The 23,914-nt window shown below is 36.6% G+C and overlaps 1 protein-coding gene across 3 annotated transcripts in view; it reads left to right on the top strand.

The window, feature by feature from the left end:
• Positions 1-23,676, top strand: part of LOC128642085 (up-regulator of cell proliferation) — a 41,692-nt gene extending 18,016 nt beyond the window's left edge. For all 3 annotated transcript variants that reach the window (XM_053694740.1, XM_053694742.1, XM_053694741.1), the window contains exons 2-3: positions 13,478-13,770; positions 16,330-23,676. In XM_053694740.1, coding sequence (XP_053550715.1) covers positions 13,497-13,770; positions 16,330-21,062 — 5,007 coding nt within the window. In that variant the 5' untranslated portion in view covers positions 13,478-13,496 and the 3' untranslated portion in view covers positions 21,063-23,676. The remainder of the gene's footprint in view (positions 1-13,477; positions 13,771-16,329) is intronic.
• Positions 23,677-23,914: the final 238 nt, after the last annotated feature.

The following is a 23,914-nucleotide window of genomic DNA, read 5'->3' as shown; positions in this document are numbered from 1 at the left end:
AGCGGAACATCACCTCTGATCTGATATTGTTACTCACACAGAGCAGACAGCTGAGGCACAGCGGAACATCACCTCTGATCTGATATTGTTACTCACACAGAGCAGACAGCTGAGGCACAGCGGAACATCACCTCTGATCTGATATTGTTACTCACACAGTGCAGATAGCAGAGACACAGCGGAACATCACCTCTGATCTGATATTGTTATCACACAGAGCAGACAGCTGAGACACAGCGGAACATCACCTCTGATCTGATATTGTTACTCACACAGAGCAGATAGCAGAGACACAGCGGAACATCACCTCTGATCTGATATTGTTACTCACACAGTGCAGATAGCAGAGACACAGGCGGAACATCACCTCTGATCTGATATTGTTACTCACACAGAGCAGACAGCTGAGACACAGCGGAACATCACCTCTGATCTGATATTGTTACTCACACAGAGCAGACAGCTGAGGCACAGCGGAACATCACCTCTGATCTGATATTGTTACTCACACAGAGCAGACAGATCAGGCACAGCGGAACATCACCTCTGATCTGATATTGTTACTCACACAGAGCAGATAGCTGAGGCACAGCGGAACATCACCTCTTATCTGATATTGTTACTCACACAGAGCAGACAGCTGAGGCACAGCGGAACATCACCTCTGATCTGATATTGTTACTCACACAGAGCAGGCAGCAGAGACACAGCGGAACATCACCTCTAATCTGATATTGTTACTCACACAGAGCAGACAGCTGAGGCACAGCGGAACATCACCTCTGATCTGATATTGTTACTCACACAGAGCAGACAGCTGAGGCACAGCGGAACATCACCTCTGATCTGATATTGTTACTCACACAGAGCAGACAACTGAGGCACAGCGGAACATCACCTCTGATCTGATATTGTTACTCACACAGAGCAGATAGCTGAGGCACAGCAAAACATCACCTCTGATCTGATATTGTTACTCCACACAGTGCAGATAGCAGAGACACAGCGGAACATCACCTCTGATCTGATATTGTTACTCACACAGAGCAGATAGCAGAGACACAGCGAAACATCACCTCTGATCTGATAAGAGCCATAAAGAGCAACTTTTAATTTTCCCTGCTACCTGCAAAGGGATTTTTGTGCGCCAGAATACATAGCCCTGAAGGAGGGATTGAAAGCTGCTCTGTCTGTGATCTGATAAGTGGTGATTATTACCGTCAGTTTATGCTGCCAATTGTCACACTGATCTGTAGTTCACATTTCAGGAACGAATGTGCTGTTCTCTCTGTAGAAATCCATGGGGGACAGTTGTCTCCTCATGCACCCCCCTTGCGGACACCCATGATTGAGGGTGTTTCTGTGTGCCTAACGCATTTTGAGCACAGTGAAATATTCATATTTATATAATACGTGGTGCTATGCATAGGATTATGGGAAGTGAAACTTCAGGATTGGGGAATCAGCCATGATTTTATACTGTTGTAAAAATATATTCATAGTTAGGCACAAGGCAGGAATATTAAGGAACCTGACACATACTTTTTAGGAGTCAGGAACAGTTTTTGTATTTAGCTGTGTTATTTACTTTTCAGAAAACGTATACAAAATGTATATATTACTGTATTTAAAGGGACTATGACCACAGGCAAGAAGCTAATAAGACACTGTTTTAAATGGGCTGGGTTTTTCTCTTCCATAACTTACTGGGAGATTGAATTCTAATGTGTATTCTTGTTTACATAGCTTTTCTATAGTCAATACTTCAGTACTGAAATGTTCAGTATAGATGCAGTATCAATGGGCAAAAGCAGCCATTTCAAATGTCCAAAATAAATGCAAAAAAAGCTGTTTACAAAAAAAAGCACCCCAGCTCATAAAATGAGCAATTTGGAACATATTGAAGGGACAAACATTTTACAGTATAAGATTCCTTTCATTTTGGCATTTAGTAAATTTGATCCAAAGACAGAAATGTTGCTTTGTCTTTGTTGCAAAGTGCTGTTGCCATGGAGTTCTAAAGACAGAATGCACACTTCTGAGATCCTATGAGCCTACTTATATTTACTCTTCAACAAAGGATACAAAGAGAATAAACAAATATGATAATAGAAGTAACAAGTAAAATGCCTAGATTACGAGTTCTGCGTTAGCCTTAAAATGCAGCGTTAAGGGGTCCTAACGCTACTTTTTAACACTCCGCTGGTATTACGAGTCTGGCAGGTACAGGTGTACCGCTCACTTTTTTTCCATGACTTTTGGCTACCGCAAATCCGATTGGTTGAATCCAATCAGCCAATACAATGCAAGCTCAATCCTATTGGCTGATTCGGATTGAACTTCAATCGGATTGGTTGATAGCATCAGCCAATAAGATTTTTCCTACCTTAATTCCGATTGGCGGATAGAATTCTATCAGCCAATCGGAATTGAAGGGATGCCATCTTGGATGACATCACTTAAAGGTACCGTCATTGTGTAAGAAGACTCTGGATGAAGAGGATGCTCCGCGTCAGCTGGGATGAAGATGGACCCGCTCCGCGCCGGAAGGATGAAGATAGAAGATGCAGCCTGATGAAGGACTCTCGCCCGGATGGAGGGACCTCTTCTGCCCCGATCAGATCAAGACTTCTGCCCGGATTGGATGAAGAATTCAGACCCGGCTGGGTGAAGACGGCTCAAGGTAGGGTGATCTTCAGGGGGGTTAGTGTTAGGTTTTGTTAAGGGGGGATTGGGGTGGGTTTTAGGAGTAGGGGTATGTGGGTGGTGGGTTTTAATGTTGGGGGGGGTATTGTATTTTTTTTTACAGGTAAAAGAGCTGATTACTTTGGGGCAATAACCCGAAAAAAGGCCCTTTTAAGGGCTGGTAAAAGAGCTGATTACTTTGGGGCAATGCCTCGCAAAAGGCCCTTTTAAGGGCTATTTGTAATTTAGTATAGGGTAGGTAATTTTATTATTTTGGGGGGCTTTTTATTTTATAGGGGGATTAGATTAGGTGTAATTAGTTTAAAATATTGTAATTTCTTTTTTATTTTCTGTAATTTAGTGTTTGTTTTTTTTCGTAATTTAGTTTATTAAATTAATTGTATTTAATTGTAGGTAGTTTAGGTAATTAATTTAATTATAGAGTAGTGTTTAGGTGTAATTGTAACTTAGGTTAGGGTTTATTTTACAGGTACTTTTGTATTTATTTTAGCTAGGTAGTTATTAAATAGTTAAATAACTTTTAATAACTATTGTACCTAGTTAAAATAAATACAAAGTTGCCTGTAAAATAAAAATAAATCCTAAAATAGCTATAATGTACTATTAGTTATATTGTAGCTATATTAGGGTTTATTTTATAGGTAAGTATTTAGTTTTAAATAGGAATGATAGTAATTTTATTTAGATTTATTTAAATTAGATTTAAGTTAGGGGGTGTTAGGGTTAGGGTTAGACTTAGGGTTAAGGGGTTAATACATTTATTATAGTGGCGGCGACGTTTGAGGGGCAGCAGATTAGGGGTTAATAATTGTAGGTAGGTGGCGGCGACATTGGGGGCGGCAGAGTAGGGGTTAATAAATATAATGTAGCTGTCGGCGATGTTAGGGGCAGCAGATTAGGGGTTCATAGATATAATGTAAGTGGCGGCGTCCGAAGCGGCAGATTAGGGGTTAATAATATAATGCAGGTGTCGAGGATGTCGGGGGCGGCAGATTAGGGGTTAATAAGTGTTAGATTAGTGGTGTTTAGACTTGGGGTCATGTTAGGGTGTTAGGTGTAGACTTAGAAAGTATTTTCTCATAGGAAACAATGGGGGTGCGTTAGGAGCTGAACGCTTGCTTTTTTTGCAGGTGTTAGATTTTTTTTCAGCCGGCTCAGCCCCATTGTTTCCTATGGGGAAATCGTGCACGAGCACGTTTTAGCCAGCTTACCACTACTGTAAGCAACGCTGGTATTACAGGGAGAAGTGGAGCTAAATTTGCTAAATGCTCACTTTTCTGAGGCTAATGCAGCCATTCAGAAAACTTGTAATACCAGTGTTTGTTTAAAGTCAGCGCTGGAAAAAAAAGTCTCGTTAGCAACGCACAGCTTTACCGACAAAACTCGTAATCTAGCCGAAAGTTATTTAAAATTGCATGCTTAATTCAAATCATGAAAATACATTTTAGTGTCCCTTTAACTGTGGTTCTTTCAAATGGATACATATTTTCTTTTTTCAGCAAAAAGAGAGTATTCCAAAGTGTATTATAGTTTTCTAGTTTTTGTTTTATAAACAAATTAATTTTTACGCTGAAATAAACTATCTATTCTTGTCGTGCTTCTTGAAGCTTTTCCTCGTTCACCGATAAAATTTTTCTGAGTTGTTTTTATCAACCAATGGCCAATGAGTACAGTATGTGACTATGTAATAGGCATTTGCTGGTACTTTCAACTAAAACTGAAACAGCTTTTACTTAAAAGACCATTAAATACAGCAGATTGCATCATTAACACATAAATAATAAGACAATGCTAACACACTAAGGGGTGTATCTATCATAAGCTGTTATTAAATAGACAATGAAATGACAAGGTGAGTTATAACAGTAGTGTTATTTTAAGGGTTAACTATTAAAATCTTACCCCTTTTTTGGCGATTCAGAATAGGACAGATAGAGACAGCATGATCCTTATTGCTACAATACATGCACAAATTCGACATCCTTTCTGCGTAATTTCTCCTCTTTGGATAATGGGCTTTTAATAGTTCCAATTTCCATAGGAACGGGTGTCGAATGAATTTTTTCGGATTGTGGCGTATTGTATCTTTTGAGGTACGACTCGGTAGGCAGTTTTTCTGCACGTCTCTCTATATCTTCTGTCCATCGAAATACAGACTTTTATAAGAATCTCAAGGAGTCTCTGGGAACTCTACTCGGGGAAAGTTCATCTTTTAAATGTTCAGATAGGCCCAATCTAAATTGGTTACGTAAACTAACCGAATTCCACTGAGACTCAGTGGCCCATAACTGAAATTCGGCGATGTAGTCCTCAACCGGCCTTTTACCCTGTTTCAGGGTTCTAAGGTTATTCTCTGCTGTGATCTGACTGTTTGAATCTTCGTATAGTAAAGCCATTGTCTTGAAAAAATCTTCCAGGGATTCCAGTATAGGGTCTCCTGTTTTGAAATATCTGTCAGCCCATGACCTGGGTTCCCCACTTAGAAAGGATATGGAGGTGCACACTTTTATTCTGTCAGAGTAATAGGTCTTAGGCTTCAGAGAAAACATTAACATCCATGCATTGCGGTACTCATGAAACCGTGAGCGTACACCAGAGAAAACAGTGGGTGGATTAACATGTGGTTCAGGATGTTCTGCAGCCTTTTGAGTGAAAAAGTCATTCAACAACCTTTTTAAAGTGTTGTTTTCGTATTGTACCTCTGTTAGGCCCTGAGCGAGTATCTCTATGTTCTGGTTTAAACTAGTAATTTCATTAGCCACAGTTGTGGGATCCATTGTAATATCTATGACTTTTTATAGAGGCTTGATTATTCTATCATAAGCTGTTATTAAATAGGCTCTTATTTCTTTTATGAGAAATACTAGAAAAGATGGTATTTGTGGCTATTCGACAGAATCCTGCTAATATAGGGTTAATGAGAGGAGGTGAACCAATGAATAGCGTTTCATATAAAATGAGTAGAAAAGCAGTCAGACTAATTCAATTGATACAATTGTAAACATACCAAATGAATATTCTTAGAAGTGCAAGGCTGACAAATATGAACCCTGATCCTGATATGTAATGTCACAGTTCTTAAGTGAACTAATGGAAGATACTCTGTAGCTGAGTTCAAATTCGGAATGAGGTCAGAGATCGATATTCCCAGTTTTGTGTAAACAAATGGTGCAGCCAGTTAATAGATCAGTTACACACAAGGTTCAGTAGTAAAATAGAACAAGTGTAATAACGACTTACTGATCTTCAGTGCAGGAGAGGAGTGACTGAGAAGACTGCTCAGAGAAGTGTTGCGGATCTGCCGTAAACAAACTGCAGCTACGGAGGAGAATGCTGTTTTCCATTCAGCATCTGTTTGGCAAGTGGAGAGACACAGCAGCTGTGAGTTGGAAGCGGGTGACGTAAGCAAATCCGTGCAGCGTCTTTACTGAATGTAGAGATGAGTAAGGTCTGTGAAAAAAGACTTGGTTATAAATCTCCTTACGGTTATGGTTTTTGGATAGGCAGGAGGAAATCCAATAGGTTTCAAAAAGGCTTGACAGAGGATCTATTGTTTAACGATGTAAAGTTCAACAGCAAACAGATTCTAATAATCAAGCACCTAACAGCTGAATCTGAGACAGCTTTATAGGGCAGGTTAGAAGAGGCGTGTATTATTAACTTAAAGAGGCAGCATGACATGACAGATCCCCCCTGTCAAGGAAACCCTCCGTGGATATCGGGTCCAGGCTTGGAAGGATATCGTCTATGGAAATCAGAGAGGAGGTCGGGGGCTTGGATGTCCCGATGGGGTATCCAGGAGTCTTCTTCGGGACCATATCCCGTCCAACGAACAAGATATTCCAATCTCCTCCAGCGGATGCGAGAGTCAAGTATAGGTTCAACTTCATAATCAGTTTGGTCCTCAACAAGGGGTGAAGAGGAGTCACTCTCATCTGAGTCTGAATCAAGGGGTCCCAAATACGGCTTCAGAAGGGAGACATGGAATGATGGATGGATACGGAAGGATGAGGGGAGTTGTAGTACAACAGCATTATAATTGATTACTTTCTTTATCTTGTAAGGTCCAATGAACTGATTCGCCAATTTTTTACATGGAACCCTAAGTTTAAGATTTGTTGTGGAAAGCCAAACCTTATCACCAATTTTGTAAGGTGGAGGTGGTAGATGTTCTTTATCATAGTAAGATTTTTGTTTGGTCTTAGCGCTTTCAAGATGGGTTTTCAACAATGATAAGGAATTTTTTTATCTCAGTTATGTAATCTATTACATATGGAAATGTAGAAGTAGATATGGTTTTTGGTATTGTAGAAGGGTGGTATCCATAGGAGGCGAAGAAAGGAGACATCTTTGTGGATGAGTTGATTGAATTGTTATATGCGAATTCCGCCATAGGTAAACAGTCAGACCAATCTTCCTGAAGATGTGACACATAACACCTGAGGTATTGTTCCAAAGTTTGGTTAAGGTGCTCGGCTTAGGCCCTTGGACTGAGGGTGAAAAGCTGTGGTTAGTCTTGACGTGACTTTCAACAAGCGACACAATTCTTTCCAGAATCTGGAGGGGAACTGTGTCCCTCTATCAGTTTACAATTGATGCAGGTAGGCCGTGTAGTTTAACTATGTGAGAAAAGAAGACATTTGCGGGTAGTAATGGCAGTGGGTATCTTCTTTAAAGGGATGAAATGGGCCATACGTGTGAGGTGATCTACAACAACGAGTATGGTTGTGAGATTATTAGAAAGTGGTAAATCGACAATGAAATCCATTGTAATCATTTGCCAAGGAGTATCAGGAATAGGTAGAGGATTTAGCAACCCGAATGGTTTGTGATGACCTTTTTTATTATGGACACATGTGTGGCAGTGTCTGATATACTCGAATATGTCTTGTTTGAGTCCTGGCCACCAGTACTCTCTACTAAGTAACTCGTGAGTTTTAGTAATTCCTGGGTGTCCAGATAGAGGTAGATTGTGGTGATGATGGAGAAGTTCCTTCCTCAGAGCTGGGGGAACATATATCAGATTTCCATAACAATATAATCCAGAGCTGGAATTGTTAATACAAGATGATGGTACAGTTGAATCTGTGTTTTGGGCTGATAACAACTCTGCATGGAATGAGGTAGTTGAGGCTATGAACTTATGAGAAGGAATTATGTGTTGTCCAGCATCTTGTTCAGGGACAGCTTCAAGGGAACATGATAATGCATCTGCTTGAACATTTTTGGATCCAGGTCTGTAATTGATGAGGAAGTTAAAGTGGTCAAAAAAGAGTGACCAACGAACTTGCCGTGAGGACAAAGTTTTGTTCTTCTTGAGATATTGTAGATTTTTGTGATCGGTTAATACCAGAAAGGGTTTTTCAGTTCCTTCCAACAGGTGTCTTCAGTGTTCAAGAGCACTTTTGATAGCCAGAAGTTCAAGATCTCCAACAGAATAATTCCTTTCTGCAAGTGTAAGAAGTCTGGAGAAGTATGCGATGGGATGACGATCAAGTGATCCCAATCGTTGTTGGGTTAATATAGCACCCAGGCCAATGTTTGAAGCATGCACTTCGAGAGTGAAATCTGCTTCGAGATCAGGGAGTTGTAGAACAGGCGCTGTGGAAAAACTTCTTTTTAGACGGTCGAATGCATGCTGTGCATCATCTGACCAAATTAATCTTTGTTTTCCTGTAAGTTTGGTTTGGGGTTGAATGATAGTGGAGAATCCTTGAATAAATCTTCTGTAAAAGTTGGAGAATCCTAAAAATCTCTGAAGAGATTTCAAAGTAGAGGGGGTAGGCCATTGTAAAACGGCTGTTACCTTATCTGGGTCCATGTGTATTCCATTTGGAGGGATGATATAACCCAGGAATTTGATTGTCTTTACATGGAATTCGCATTTCTCAGATTTGGCAAATAATTGATGCTCTCTTAACCTTGCTAAAACCCACCTTACATGTTTAATGTGTTCTGTAGTATTTTTGGAATAAATTAAAATATCATCAAGGTAAATTACCACACACACATCCATGAGATCTTTGAATATTTCATTAATTAAAAACTGGAATGTGGCGGGTGCATTTGTTAAGCCAAAAGGCATGACATTATATTGAAACAGTCCGTATCGGGTTCTGAAAGCTGTTTTCCCCTTAAGATCTAGTTTTGTAAATATGGTAGCATCTGTCAACCTTTCAAGTAATTCGGGGATGAGTGGGAGAGGGGCATCTAATTTTTATGGTATATAGCATTAAGACCCCGATAATCAATAATTGGGCATAAAGTACCATCCTTGTTGGTAACGAAAAATATTCCAGCAGCAGCTGGGGATGTTGAGGTAGAGATAAAACCTTTTCTGAGATTCTCATCAAGGTATTCTCTAAGGTATTTTAATTCCTTTATAGATAAGGGATAAATCCTGCAAAAAGGGATCGTGGTATCAGGTTTGGCGTCTATGGGCCAGTCATAGGGTCTGTGAGGAGGCAGGTTTTCTGCCTCCTTAAGATCAAATACATCACAAAAATCACTATATTCAGGAGGTATTTGAGGTTGGATATGTTTGATTTCTACATAGGGAAAGCAAGTGGATGTACAATAGGTGGAGTTGAAAAGAAGAGTGTTGGCAGACCAATCAATTACTGGGTTATGTTTATATAACCAAGGAAACCCGAGTATGATGGGGTGTAAAGAGCTAGGAAGGATATCGAATGTAATGTATTCTTTGTGTCCCTTCACAGAGGTGACTTGTATGGGTATGGTGTGGTTGGTTATTGGACCTTTTAAATATATGGAGCCATCAATAACTTTTACATGAATAGGAAGTTGCTTAAGCACACAAGGTATTTTTTTTATTACATATTTATGGTCCATAAACATACCAAAAGCCCCTGAGTCGATCATTGCCTCACTCTTGAGATGATGTTGATCCCACTGCAAAGACAATGAAATGACAAGGTGAGTTATAACAGTAGTGTTATTTTGAGGGTTAACTATTAAAATCTTACCCCTTTTTTGGCGATTCAGAATAGGACAGGTAGAGACAGCATGATATTTATTGCTACAATACATGCACAAATTCGACATCCTTCTGCGTAACTTCTCCTCTTGGGATAATGGGCTTTTAATAGTTCCAATTTCCATAGGAATGGGTGTCGAATGAATTTTTTCGGATTGTGGCGTATTGTATCTTTTGAGGTACGACTCGGTAGGCATTTTTTCTGCACGTCTCTCTCTATATCTTCTGTCCATCGAAATACAGACTTTTATAAGAGTCTCCAGAGTCCTCTGGGAACTCTACTCGGGAACGTTCATCCTTTTAAATGTTCAGATAGGCCAAATCTAAATTGGTATGTAAACTAATCGAATTCCACTGAGACTCAGTGGCCCATAACTGAAATTCGGCGATGTAGTCCTCAACCGGCCTTTTAACCTGTTTCAGGGTTCTAAGGTTATTCTCTGCTGTGATCTGACTGTTTGAATCTTCGTATAGTAAAGCCATTGTCTTGAAAAAATCTTCCAGGGATTCCAGTATAGGGTCTCCTGTTTCGAAATATCTGTCAGCCCATGAACTGGGTTCCCCACTTAGAAAGGATATGGCGGTTGCACGCTTGTTATTCTGTCAGAGTAATAGGTTTTTAGGCTTCATAGAAAACATTAGCATGCATGCATTGAGGTACTCACGAAACCGTGAGCGTACACCAGAGAAAACAGTTGGGTGGATTAACATGTGGTTCAGGATGTTCTGCAGCCTTTTTGAGTGAAAAAGTCATTCAACAACCTTTTTAAAGTGTTGTTTTCGTATTGTACCTCTGTTAGGCCCTGAGCGAGTATCTCTATGTTCTGGTTTAAACTAGTAATTTCATTAGCCACAGTTGTGGGATCCATTGTATATCTATGACTTTTTATAGAGGCTTGATTATTCTATCATAGGCTCTTATTTCTTTTATGAGAAATACTAGAAAATATGGTATTTGTGGCTATTTGACAGAATCCTGCTCATATAGGGTTAATGAGAGGAGGTGAACCAATGAAAAGCGTTTCATATACAGATTGGAACAGCCAATAGAATGCAAGCTCAATCCTATTGGCTGATTGGATCAGCCAATAGGATTGAAGTTCAATCCTATTGGCTGATTGCATCAGTCAATAGGATTTTTTCAACCTTAATTCCGATTGGCTGATAGAATTCTATCAGCCAATCGGAATCTAAGGGACGCCATCTTGGATGATGTCACTTAAAGGTACCTTCATTCAGCAAGAAGACGTTGGGAGAAGAGGATGTCTTGAAGATGGACCTGCTCCACTTCGGAAGGATGAAGATAGAAGATGCCATCTGGGTGAAGACTTCTGCCAGTCTGGAGGACCACTTCTGCCAGTCTGGAGGACCACTTCTGCCGGCTTCGTTGAGGACATCTTGCCGCTTGGATGAAGTCTTCTCATGGGAAGTGAATCTTCAGGGGTTAGTGTTAGGATTTTTTAAGGGTGTATTGGGTGGGTTTTATTTTTAGGTTAGGGCTTTGGGCAGGAAAAAGAGCTAAATGCCCTTTTAAGGGCAATGCCCATCCAAATGCCCTTTTCAGGCAATGGGGGAGCTTAGTTTTTTTTTAGTTAGGCTTTTATTTGGGGGGTTGGTTGTGTGGGTGGTGGGTTTTACTGTTGGGGGGTTGTTTGTATTTCTTTTTTAGGTAAAAGAGCTGATTTCTTTGGGGCAATTCCCCGCAAAAGGCCTTTTTAAGGGCTATTGATAGTTTAGGCTAGGGGGGTTTATTATTTTGGGTGGGCTTTTTTATTTTGATAGAGCTATTAGATTAGGTGTAATTAGTTTAAATATCTTGTAATTTGTTTTTTATTTTCTGTTTTTTTGTTTTTTTTCGGTAATTTAGCTAATTTTATTTAATTTATTTAATTGTATTTCATTTAGGTAATTTATTTAATTGTAGGGTTAGGTTAGGTGTTAGTGTAACCTAGGTTAGGTTTTATTTTACAGGTACTTTTGCATTTATTTTAGCTAGGTAGTTATTAAATAGTTAATTACTATTTAGTAACTATTCTACCTAGTTAAAATAAATACAAACTTGCCTGTAAAATAAAAATAACACCTAAGCTAGATACAATGTAACTATTAGTTATAGTATAGCTAGCTTAGGGTTTATTTTACAGGTAAGTATTTAGTTTTAAATAGGAATTATTTAGGTAATGATAGGAATTGTATTTAGATTTATTTTAATTATATTTAAGTTAGGGGTGTTAGGGTTAGGGTTAGATTTAGGTTTAGTGGTTAATAAATTTAATATAGTGGCAGCGACGTTGGGGCGGCAGATTAGGGGTTAATAAATGTAGATAGGTGGCGGTGATGTTAGGGACGGCAGATTAGGGGTTAATAATATTTAACTAATGTTTGCGAGGCAGGAATGCAGAGGTTTAGGGGTTAATATGTCTATTCTAGTGGCGGCGATGTCGGGGTTAATAATTTTATTTTAGTGTTTGTGATGCGGAAGGGCCTCGGTTTAGGGGTTAATAGGTAGTTTATGGGTGTTAGTGTACTTTTTAGCACTTTAGTTATGAGTTTTATGCCACAGCATTGTAGTGTAAAACTCATAACTACTGACTTTAAAATGCGGTAGGAATCTTGAAAGGATAGGGTGTACCGCTCACTTTATGGCCTCCCAGGACAAGCTCGTAATACCAGCACTATGCAAGTCCCTTTGAAAATAGACTATACGCAAATTGCGTAAGTCGATTTGCGGTAAGGCCAAAAAAGTGTGCGGTGCCCCTAAACCTGCAAGACTCGTAATATCAACGGTAGTGAAAAAGCAGCGTTATAACCTGAAAACGCTGCTTTTTCAGTTTACCGCAAAACTCGTAATCTAGCCGTTTGTATTTTGTACAAATAAGTAAGAATTTCTATATGTTTTTCACAGCCAGTGTACTTAAATGACTAATTACGCTGTGCATTCTAAATATATTTCATTCCTGTGTAATTTGCATACAAATGTTATGTTTTTTATAAAATATTATTTGTGGTGAAGAATTTTGCTAAGATTTTTGATCCACGTTAACAATAGGATCTTTTCCTACATATTTTTTGTGTGAATAGTTCAATTATTCGTTTTGTAAGATTGTTAAATTATGATTTTCATTGTGCATTTTTGTAAAGCATCTCCTTCCCATATGAAAATGCAGTATACACCCCTTAGTGAGACAGGGTAAAAAGTAGCTTTATTTAATTCCACCACGGAAATAGAAGGGCGGGCAAGCATTCTTATAGCATCTCACTAGCCCAGAGAACTTTATAGAATCTCACTAGCCCAGAGAACTTTATAGAATCTCACTAGCCCAGAGAACTTTATAGAATCTCACTAGCCCAGAGAACTTTATAGAATCTCACTAGCCCAGAGAACTTTATAGAATCTCACTAGCCCAGAGAACTTTATAGAATCTCACTAGCCCAGAGAAACTTTATAGAATCTCACTAGCCCAGATAACTTTATAGAATTGGGCCCTTAGGGGCCGGATTATCAAGCTCCATTCTGCCCTGTTTCCGCACGAGCCTTCAGGCTCACCGGAAACAGCAGTTATGAAGCAGCGTTCTAAAGACCGCTGCTCCATAACTTGTCCACCTGCTCTGAGGCTACGGACATCAATCCGCCGATCCTATACGATCAGGCTGATTGACACCCCCTGCTAACGGCCTAATCATTAGTAACATTTATTGTCATATATATCGGTGTGTTGTATTTTATCGCTTTTGCTATCATTGCCTACTAATAGATGACATTTATATTTACAGGGTTTTAATTCCACAAAACATGGAACCTGCTGATGAACCAGATGAAACTATTTATAATCTGCGAAAGAAATTAACTGACATTTTAGAGGCGGATGTAGATGGTTTGTTTAATGACTTGAGTCCTCTGTTCCTTCTATCCTTGGAGGATCATGTGGAACTCAGTGAATCTGACAGCCCAGAGGAAAAGAGGGAAATGATTATAAACGCTCTTCTTCAGAAGGGGGAACGCTTCTGTGAAACTATTCTCAGTCATCTAGAGATTATGATACCCAGGTCTCAGGATGCATCAGATGGTGAGTATTGCATCAATACAGCTTCATAGTATGGAAAGAATTCACAGAAACAAATATGTGTAATTACTTATACTTATTCTGGATTTTGTTTACACACACATTATTAACAAATTAACAGTATTGACAATTACAAAATGATAATGAATATACAGAGCTCAGAATTTCCACTAGTCCACTAGCCATTGGCCAGTAAAAATGTAATAGTGGCGAGTAAAAGTTAGTGATTAATTGTTGGACTACCGGCTACAAATATTATCTAAAGGGATATTATATATTTATAAAAGAACAAGGATATGGTATTCCTCTAGGGTTATAGGGACCCCATTAGTGCTTAGCCTGTTACTTCTGAGAGAAAAAACAGGGCAGAGAGAGATTGGAGAGGAAAAGCGAGAGCGGAGAAAAAGACAGCATTAAGAAATAGTGGAGAGAAAAAAGAAAGAGTGAAGACATATGAGAGAGGAGAGAGAGTGAAAAGAAAAGATATGGTCTGAGAGAAAAAGGAGGGGGTAAAAAGAGATTGGAGAGAGGAGGCAGTGGAGAAAGATAGATGAGAGATGATAATTATAAAATAATGAACTCACATTAATGTCAACACTCTCAGCTGTTGTCTTCTCCAGAACCCCTAGTTGATGTTGCTAACTGCTATGCACTTATTTTGATTAATTTATTGCTGTATGTAACATTATTTAATTTATGGTATAAAGCATAAACAATATTAAAAAATTACTGCACAATAAAGTGTTTCACATTGGCTAACCATATGCAAAGAGGGGTGTGTGTTAGTGGGAGGGGTCATATATATATATATATATATACCAAAATACCATCAGATACATGTAGAAATGTGTATTTATGAATAAATAGAACATATTATGCAATGTGAATAGCATTGGAATGTTGAATATTCATATTTTCAAGTCGGGTTTGCACGCGAATAGGGGGTTGGGTTTTTCCCACTTTTTTGCTCCATTGACTTCTATGGGGGAATGCGTTAACGTGGCCGGGAAATTCTAACTTTGGCTTTTTGCGCATATTGGGTTATTGCGAGAGCAAAAGCTTTTTACTTTCAACTTGTAATACGAGTGGTACCTGACGCGTGCAAAAAGCGTTAAATACCACTTCACTTGTAATCTGTCCCTTGCTTGGGTCGAGGAGATTAACTTTATGAGGATAATGTGAGGTACATAACATGAGGAAAAATGATAAATGAATTTGAAAAAGTGGACAATAAGAAATTCAAGGGGGTCTTGTTTTTTGGGCTAGGGCTTTCTTAATTTATTCATACATTGCCTCACCTTGCTACTCATCTACCCAGAGGAAATATTTCCCTAAGAAACTTGTTCCAAGATTTAGTTTTATCCCTACTTCCCTCAAAGGCTATATGATTTCTTATACTCACTTTTGGCCCACCTAAAAAACAAACAAAAAAACAACTCACAATGTAATTTTGATTTGCAACTGTGCGCCCCGTATGCTGATATAACAAGGTAACTCTGGTGTCATGTAGTACCACTGACATTTTAACAAATTCACATGTAAGTAAATGCAGAGGCATTTTCAGTAGCCATTTGTTAAATTGTTTTTGGAAATGTGCAATGGCTCTCATAGACAGTGCTAAAAATCATCCAGCATTATTATTGGTACTGCACCAAACCAACATTTTTATATTCAGTGAAGTGTAAGTTTACATTTTGTTTTATCTGCAAAATGATAGCAAAACAAAGTGATTATGTCTCGTTTTGTTTTAATTTTATTATTATTATTGTTTACATAGTAACATAGTAGATGAGGTTGAAAAAAGACCGAAGTCCATTAAGTTCTACCTATACAAATCTAATATACTTACAAAAAAGCTCCAGTTGAGCTTAAATTAATCCCACTAAAAAGTGACCCATTTAAAAAAAAGAAAATCATCTCCTTGAATTTTGTTTCTAGCCAGAAACATATCCAAACAATTTTTAAATGTATCTAGGGTATTGGCATTCACTACCTCCTTTAGTAATGAGTTCCACATTTTTTTTGCTCTTACAGTGAAAAACCGTTTCCGTTGCAGGAGATTAAATCTCCTTTCCTCCAACCTTAAATTGTGACCTCTTGTCACAAACAATTTTCTTGGAATAAACAGAGCTTCTTCCACCTCTTTGAGTTGCATATTCTACTACTTCCAAAAGCTTTACAGTTGACTGGGGCAGGTCTAGTAGGCCAGAAATGTTGGACATATAAGGTATATGTGTGTGTGTCTATATATATATATATATATATATATATAAACAGTAAATATATATATTACACACACACAAAATAACACACACACAAAAACACACACACAGAATTATTTTTCTTTCATGCATTTTCTACGTACCAAGTCTACTTTTCTATGTTTGACATTTTGATTTCAGTATAACCTCTCTATAATTAACTATAAGAGGATAACTGTAAATATGTAACACTCTCATATTTAATAGTTCATAAGTTATTAATACAATTAATACAAATGTTAATTTAGTGGACAGAGAATGGAGAAAAATAAACTTAAAGTGCCTTTAATTTCTCTCCTAGAAAAAATGAATGCATTCAGTGAAATGATGCTGCAATTTAAAGTGAAAGATGACAGAATCTCAAAGCTGACACTGAAGAATATACTGGATATTGGTCATGAGAACATAGAAGATGTTGATCCCCAGACTGTAGAAGAAATTCCCTGGCACTTTATAAGGAAGCTTATGGCACTGAATAGAAATGGAAGAAAAACACAAGTAAAAAGGCCTCAGAAAGAAAAGAAATTACAAGCTATGTATGATGATTTTGATTCTGATGATGATGATGATGAAAATTATTTATCAGGTTCTTTTCATCCTCTTGATATTTTGTGTTTTGTTCTTCATTGTTCAGATGTATTTTTACAACAGGAAATTTTAGTAAAAATGTCCATGTGTCAGTTTGCTATCCCTTTGCTGCTCACTGCTGGTGATGGCCCAAACTGCACTTTCATGTTATGGGCTATGAGGGATATTGTGAAGAGATGGAGACCTATTTCTTTAGTGAAAAGTAAAGGATTTATGGAAGACAACTTGGTGAACATATCCATGCCAACCTTCTCTTTTGTGAGATTAGGAAAAAGTAAGCTATCAAAGTCCAAAATTCTTAACACAATTATCAGCCCATCTGGGCAATACCATGACTTCTTTATACATGATAACATGGAATGTGGGAACATTCAACGGAAAATCTCAGATGGGTTGGTGGAAGCATCCTGGTATTTTCCTGTTGGCAAAGAGAATTCAGACAATTTCCCAGTACCCATTGCAGTAACCAATCTACGTGGTAACCTTGAGTCTAACTGGAAACAGTTCAGCTTTTTAACTCAAGTATCAACAGCAGTTTTTATATTTGTTGATAACATTTCAGAAAATGAATTCTTGCTATTATCGCAATGTAGTAACTCAGATGCTAAGTTTTATTTTATTATTAGTCCCAGCCATGGCAAACCTGTGAATAGACAGACCCTGAAAACTCTAAAACAGCTTTTTCCTGTTCTGAAGATTGACACAAGAAACGTATTAAAGAAAGACAACACAAGTAATGACGCAGAACTCACCAACAACATAAAAGTAATTATCACTGCTATATTGGAAAATTCGCCCAAAAGAATAAAACTAGAAGACATGTCAGACACGGCCTATGAACTTGGAATCCTGGTTGATGAGAGCTCAAGTGAATGCCAAGATGCAGAGAAATGTGCCATAGAAATTACAGAGGAGATTAGAGATGTGTCCCTATACAAAACGCAGACAATGAAATTGCAGGGAGATCTGTGGAAACAAGTATCTCAAATAGAGAAAGAAATGTGTAGAAGAAAAAAACAAGGGGATAGAAATGGAGAAGAATACAAATCTCAGTTGAGGCAGCGTCATGTAGAACTGCATAAATTGCAAAACCAACATGATCTGCCAAATGGTATGGTGAAATTTATTTCTGCCATAACTAACCTGTCGTATAAAAAGAAACATTATTTCTTAAAATCAATGGCATTTAAACTTGATGCAATTACTAGACAAAAAATGTCTACATTGAAAGCAGAATATAAAAAGAAACTTAAGAATGGCACGAATAACCAGCAGGAATTAGATCAATTAGACAAAAAAATATTTGCCAGCTCTTTAGGAGTTCAAAATTTTATGCGTGAGCTGGGACAGTTTTATGAGGCTGAATGGTCCATGGTGCAAGAAAAGATAATAACTAGAAAAGAAAGGCAGTTTACCAAAATCCCAGGAATATCAGCTGATCTCCTGCTAGATGGTTTCCCCCTGGAACTGATTGATGGAGATGCCTCCAATGTTCCCATGCGATGGATAACTGATGTCCTGACTGAGCTGGACAACAAGACAGGAGGAGGGTGCAGGCTGAGGGTAATAACTGTGCTGGGGGTGCAAAGCACAGGGAAGTCTACCCTTCTGAACACCATGTTTGGGTTACAGTTCCCTGTGGCCAGTGGACGCTGCACACGAGGCGCCTTCATGACACTTATTAAAGTGAAAGAGAACTTTAAGGATGAACTGGGATGTGAATTTATTTTGGTTATTGACACTGAGGGTCTAAAAGCTCCTGAAATGGCTTCTCTGGATGACAGTTATGAACATGACAATGAGTTGGCAACATTAGTAATTGGGTTGAGTGACATCACTATCATTAACATGGCTATGGAAAATATAGCAGAAATGAAAGACACTTTGCAGATTGTGGTCCATGCATTTCTGAGAATGAAAGAAATAGAAAAGAAACCCAGCTGTCATTTTGTGCATCAGAACGTCAGTGACGTATCTGCTCATGACAACATTATGAGGGACAGAAAGAAACTCTTGGAACAACTGGATGAAATGACAAAGGCAGCTGCCAAGATGGAAAAAAAAAGTGGAATTACATCTTTCAGTGATGTTATGGGTTATGATTTTGAGAAAAACAACTGGTACATTCCTGGACTCTGGCAAGGAGTCCCGCCCATGGCTACAATAAACCATGGTTACAGTGAAAATGTTTATGAACTAAAAAAATGTTTATTTGACTTCATTAAAACTAATCAATACTCAAACAGGCCTCAGACTATGTCAGACTTCATCAAATGGGTGCAATTTGTGTGGAATGCTGTGAAATATGAGAAATTCATCTTCAATTTCAGAAACAGCCTGGTTGCTGATGCTTATAACCAACTATCTGTTAAAAACTCTCAGTGGGAATGGACCTTATGTAAACATGTGCACAACTGGCTGACTCAGACTGAAACTAAAATAAAAAACATATCACCAGACAACCTTACAAATGAAAACTGTGCACAGTTTAAGGAAGAACTTCAACAGGTGCTGAGGGATGAAGGGAAAAAAATGTCAGATTTATTAGAAAAATATTTTGAGGAGGGTTCAGAAAATGTGCAGCTTATCGAAAGATATAAAGAAGATTTTTTCAGAAGTGCAATATTTCTAAAGAAGGAGCTTGAAAGAGATGCTCTAAACAAGTTTGAAGAAGCTGTTCGAATCCATAAAGAAAAGCATAAAGTTCATTGTATCCAGAGTCACTGTCTCAAATTGATTGAAGAGGAAGTGACTAATCTTTTAGAAACCTACAGAAAGAATGATTTTAAGTTAAGTTTCTCAGAAATTAAAAGTGAATTTGAGAAAGTGTGGGAGAAGACAATATCCGATCTGCAGATACGAGCTTTAGAGAAACGTGATGTGAGCCAGGCAATGCTGCAACTATTAAGAAATGAGATGAGTTGCAAAGGAGCATCTCTAAATGAAGCAATACTCAATGTAAAGGGTTTAGCTGAGTATGGACAACTTGATTTTCAGATGGATACAAAGTACATTGATACTACATGGCTGTCATTGAAATGTAACAAAGTGTATGTCAGTCCTGACTATTATGACAAAATACATGATCTTGCTGACTTGATAATAGATACATGCAATATGTATGTTAGGCAAAAAGTTGCTTCAAAAAGGGATTATGATGACACATACAGTAAGGAATTGTTGCACATGATAAATGAACGTCTTCAAGAGAAATCTGTTTCAAAAATGCACATTTCTTCTTTATTTGAGCTTGAAATCAAATTTCTAGTTTTTGGAAGAGCAGCCTCAATGTTCCAGAAGATGCATGATGACTTTGTCCAAGAGAATGATCCAAGAAACTGTCTGGAAACATTTAGACCTCAATATCTTTCAACGTTTGAAAAAATGCTCCATGAAAAGGATGATTGTCAGCATCGGGCCAGATGTTTTACTGATGTGTGTCTGAAACCGGCTATTACTGAATACATTTTTAAGCATCTAGGGAAGGAGATTATGGAGGATATTTTAAATGGTTGTGGCTCTTTGAAATTTTGTAACAGGACATTTTTCCAGTTTAGTGTGCTTGAGGAGCTGCTAACAAAAAATGATTTTCGGCAATATGTAGAATATATTAATAAATATGAGACCTATGTGAAAAACTGGATAGTAAATTTTATTTCAAGTCAATATGAGGAGTTAAGTTGCCTGAAAATCCTACAAGAAAATATCCTTACTCCCATTGTAAAGAAAATTAAAGAAGCTCTAAACAATACAAAATCTCTTAAAAGTCCAACTGTATCAACATTTTTACAAAATGTTTGCCAGATGCTAAGCAATGATTTAGTGATTTCCAAAAATGAGACTAAAGCAATACTTTTTCATAACAAAGCAAATGTAAAACAGTTTTCTACTGACATTCAATTTTTTCTCACGGAAGTACAAGAGAAAATCCTGGCAGATATTAAATTGTTAAATATCAAGACGATACTCTCCAAAGTCGCACTGAAGCCTCAGGATGAATTGTTCAAGAGACTGATTGGATGTGGTAAGCAATGTCCATTCTGTAAAGTCCCTTGTGAGGCTGGAGCTACTGATCACAAGGAGCATTTTTCATCCGTCCATAGACCTCAGGGATTAGGAAGATACAGATGGAATAAAACTGCTGATTTAGTACCTACAATATGCTCAACTCATGTTTTCTCAGAGGGTTCATTCCTTAATTCTGACACTAATGGTAAATTTCACCCATACAAAGATTATCGTGCAATATACCCAGACTGGGCCATCCAACCAGACCCAAGCATCAAGTCCTCAGACTACTGGAATTTCATTTTTACTCAGTTCAATGAGCAGTTTGCTAAAGAGTATAATGCAAAACCAGCTAAACTACCAGAAGGTTGGCAAGACATTACAACTAACGAGGCTCTAATTGGTCTAAGGGAAATTTTTTGTATGAAACTAGAATAACTAGAAAATGCTGCAATATATTTCTGTGTCGATCACTTTATACATCTTTGAGAAACACTTGTGTCATTCCCAAGGTTTGTTCAAATATCCAGTTTGTATTTTCATTTTACTATTTGATTCTACAATTCTAGCACATTTCAATTAATCAAGGTTTGACAAATCCCAGTAACCAGATATCCATTGCTTGTAGAATTTCACTTGTGTCTGATTACATTTTTTATTTTTTACATGTTTAGGTGTAAATGCCTTGCCAGTTCTTAAAAACATGTTTATGGATACTTAGTTTTCCAACAAGAAGCAAATATGTTAATAAAATAAATTCACAATAGCTAGTCAAAAATAAATTCACAATAGCTAGTAAATAAATTCACAATAGCTAGTAATAAATAAATTCACATTAGCTAGTTACAAATACATACACAATAACTAGTAATAAATAAATTCAAAATAGCTAGTAATAAATACATTCACAATAGCTAGTAATAAATAAATACACAATAGCTAGTAATACATAAATTTGCAATAGCTAGTAATAAATACATTTACAATATCTAGTAATAAATAAATTCATAATAGCTAGTAATAAATAAATGCACAATATCTAGTAATACATAAATTCACAATAGCTATTAATAAATCAAATTTACAATATCTACTAATAAATAAATTCACAATAGCTAGTAATAAATAAATACACATTAGCTAGTAATAAATAAATTCACAATAGAGCTAATAATAAATAAATTCGCAATAGCTAATAATATATACATTCACAATAGCTAGCAATTAAATACACAATAGCAAGTAATAACTAAATTCACAATATCTAATAATTAAATACACAATAGCTAGTAATAAATACATTCACAATATTTAGTAATAAAAAATACACAATAGCTAGTAATAAATAAATTCACAATATCTAGTAATACCTAAATTCACAATAGCTAGTAATAAATAAAATTCAACATATCTACTAATAAATAAATTCACAATAGCTAGTAATAAAAAAAACACAATAGCTATTAATAAATAAATTCACAATAGCTAGTAATAAATAAATTCACAATAGCTAGTAATAAATACATTCACAATATCTAGTAAAAAATACACAATAGCTAGTAATAAATACATTCACAATATCTAGTAAAAAATAAACAATAGCTAGTAATAAATAGATTCACAATAGCTAGTAATAAATATGCACAATAGCTAGTAATAAATAAATTCACAATAGCTAGTAATAAATAAATTCACAATATCTAGTAATAAATAAATTCACAATAGCTAGTAATAAATAAATTCACAATATCTAGTAATAAATAAATTCACAATATCTAGTAATAAATAAATTCACAATATCTAGTAATAAATAAATTCACAATCGCTAGTAATTAAATACACAATAGCTAGTAATAAATGCTACGCAAAAAAACAAACAAACAACAAAACAAAAACTGCATACAAACCTTTACTAACACACACTGGGAGCACTAAAAAACTGCACAATCTGATGTTTTCTTGGTTTGTCCCTCCTGGCTTCAAACTTCATCAAGGACTCAGGGCCCAATGATCAGAAAGTCACTGGCATTGGGTGAAATCACGTAATACCCTTTTTTTTTTATTTGATTAAACTCTGTATAGTAATATCAGTGTCTTTCCTTCACTTACAGAAGATAACATTTGGATTTCTAAAATGATTAGATGAACCTAGAAGTAATCACAAGACTTCTGAGATAATTTCTGCAAACCAGTGGGCTTTAGCGACTCTAGCCCTAAGTATTCATGCTGACTCATAAGATTAATATAAATTAGTTAACCCTGGCAAAATATGACAAAAAAACAAGGATTAAACATACTTTCTTTCTGCTCTTATCCTTTCTATACAATCTTAAAATGTAAAAGTCTTAAATGATTTTCCAAATAGTTTTAGCTCCGTTTTTAAAAAATACATTTAAGGAGTTGCCATATTTTGACTTAGTTTTGACATTGATAATACATTTTTATATTTTCTAATTGTGTTGGAGTTTAATGTTCAAATAACTTTCACATCATCTAAAATAAAGAATAACCCAGTACTGTATACAGAATTGTTTGTATTGATGCCTCTAAGAAAGCAAGAGCGAGAGCATCAGCTTTTAGAGCAGAGAGTTTCAGTACAAAGAGCTTTATCCTCTAGAAAGATTATTTTAGGATTATATGATAAAGGGTTTAAAAAACTTTAAAGGGATATGAAACCCCAATTTTTTCTTTCATGATTCAGATAGAGATAAATGTAGCCACCAATCAGCAAGCACTATCTAGGGTGCTAAACAAAAAATGGGCCGGCTACTAAGTTTACATTCCTGCTTTTTCAAATAAAGCTACCAAGAGAACAAAGAAAAATTGATAATAGGAGTAAATTCAAAAGTTTCTTAAAATTGCTGCTCTATCTGAATCATGAAAAAAATAAATGGGTTTAATATCCCTTTAATGTGAAGAATAATGTTTTCAATTATAACCTATAAATTGTTAATTCCAATAAATATGAGAAATGGGATATTGTACAATTATATGTAATGCAACTTTGTTTCCACATAATAGATAATATAAAAATAAAATATAGTTATCGTTAGGCACATGTGTTGTGTGTATTTTTTGTATTTGTGTATTCTTCCTTACATTGCATTGATGATAATTATTTTTTAAAGATATTCACACTCTAGAAATAATATTATTATATATTGCTGACACATTCTTCTTCTTTAATGCTACACAGGTTTTCAATTTAACATGAGTAAAGGCATATGTTACCCAATGCTGAATCATTTGAAAGGGATGCTGCATATACAGTATATATATATATATATATA

Source organism: Bombina bombina, chromosome 11 (genome assembly GCF_027579735.1).
Source record: "Bombina bombina isolate aBomBom1 chromosome 11, aBomBom1.pri, whole genome shotgun sequence".
Lineage (NCBI taxonomy): Eukaryota > Metazoa > Chordata > Amphibia > Anura > Bombinatoridae > Bombina > Bombina bombina.
The sequence above is the reverse complement of the archived record's forward strand: the minus strand, read 5'-3'. Positions and strand labels throughout refer to the sequence as shown.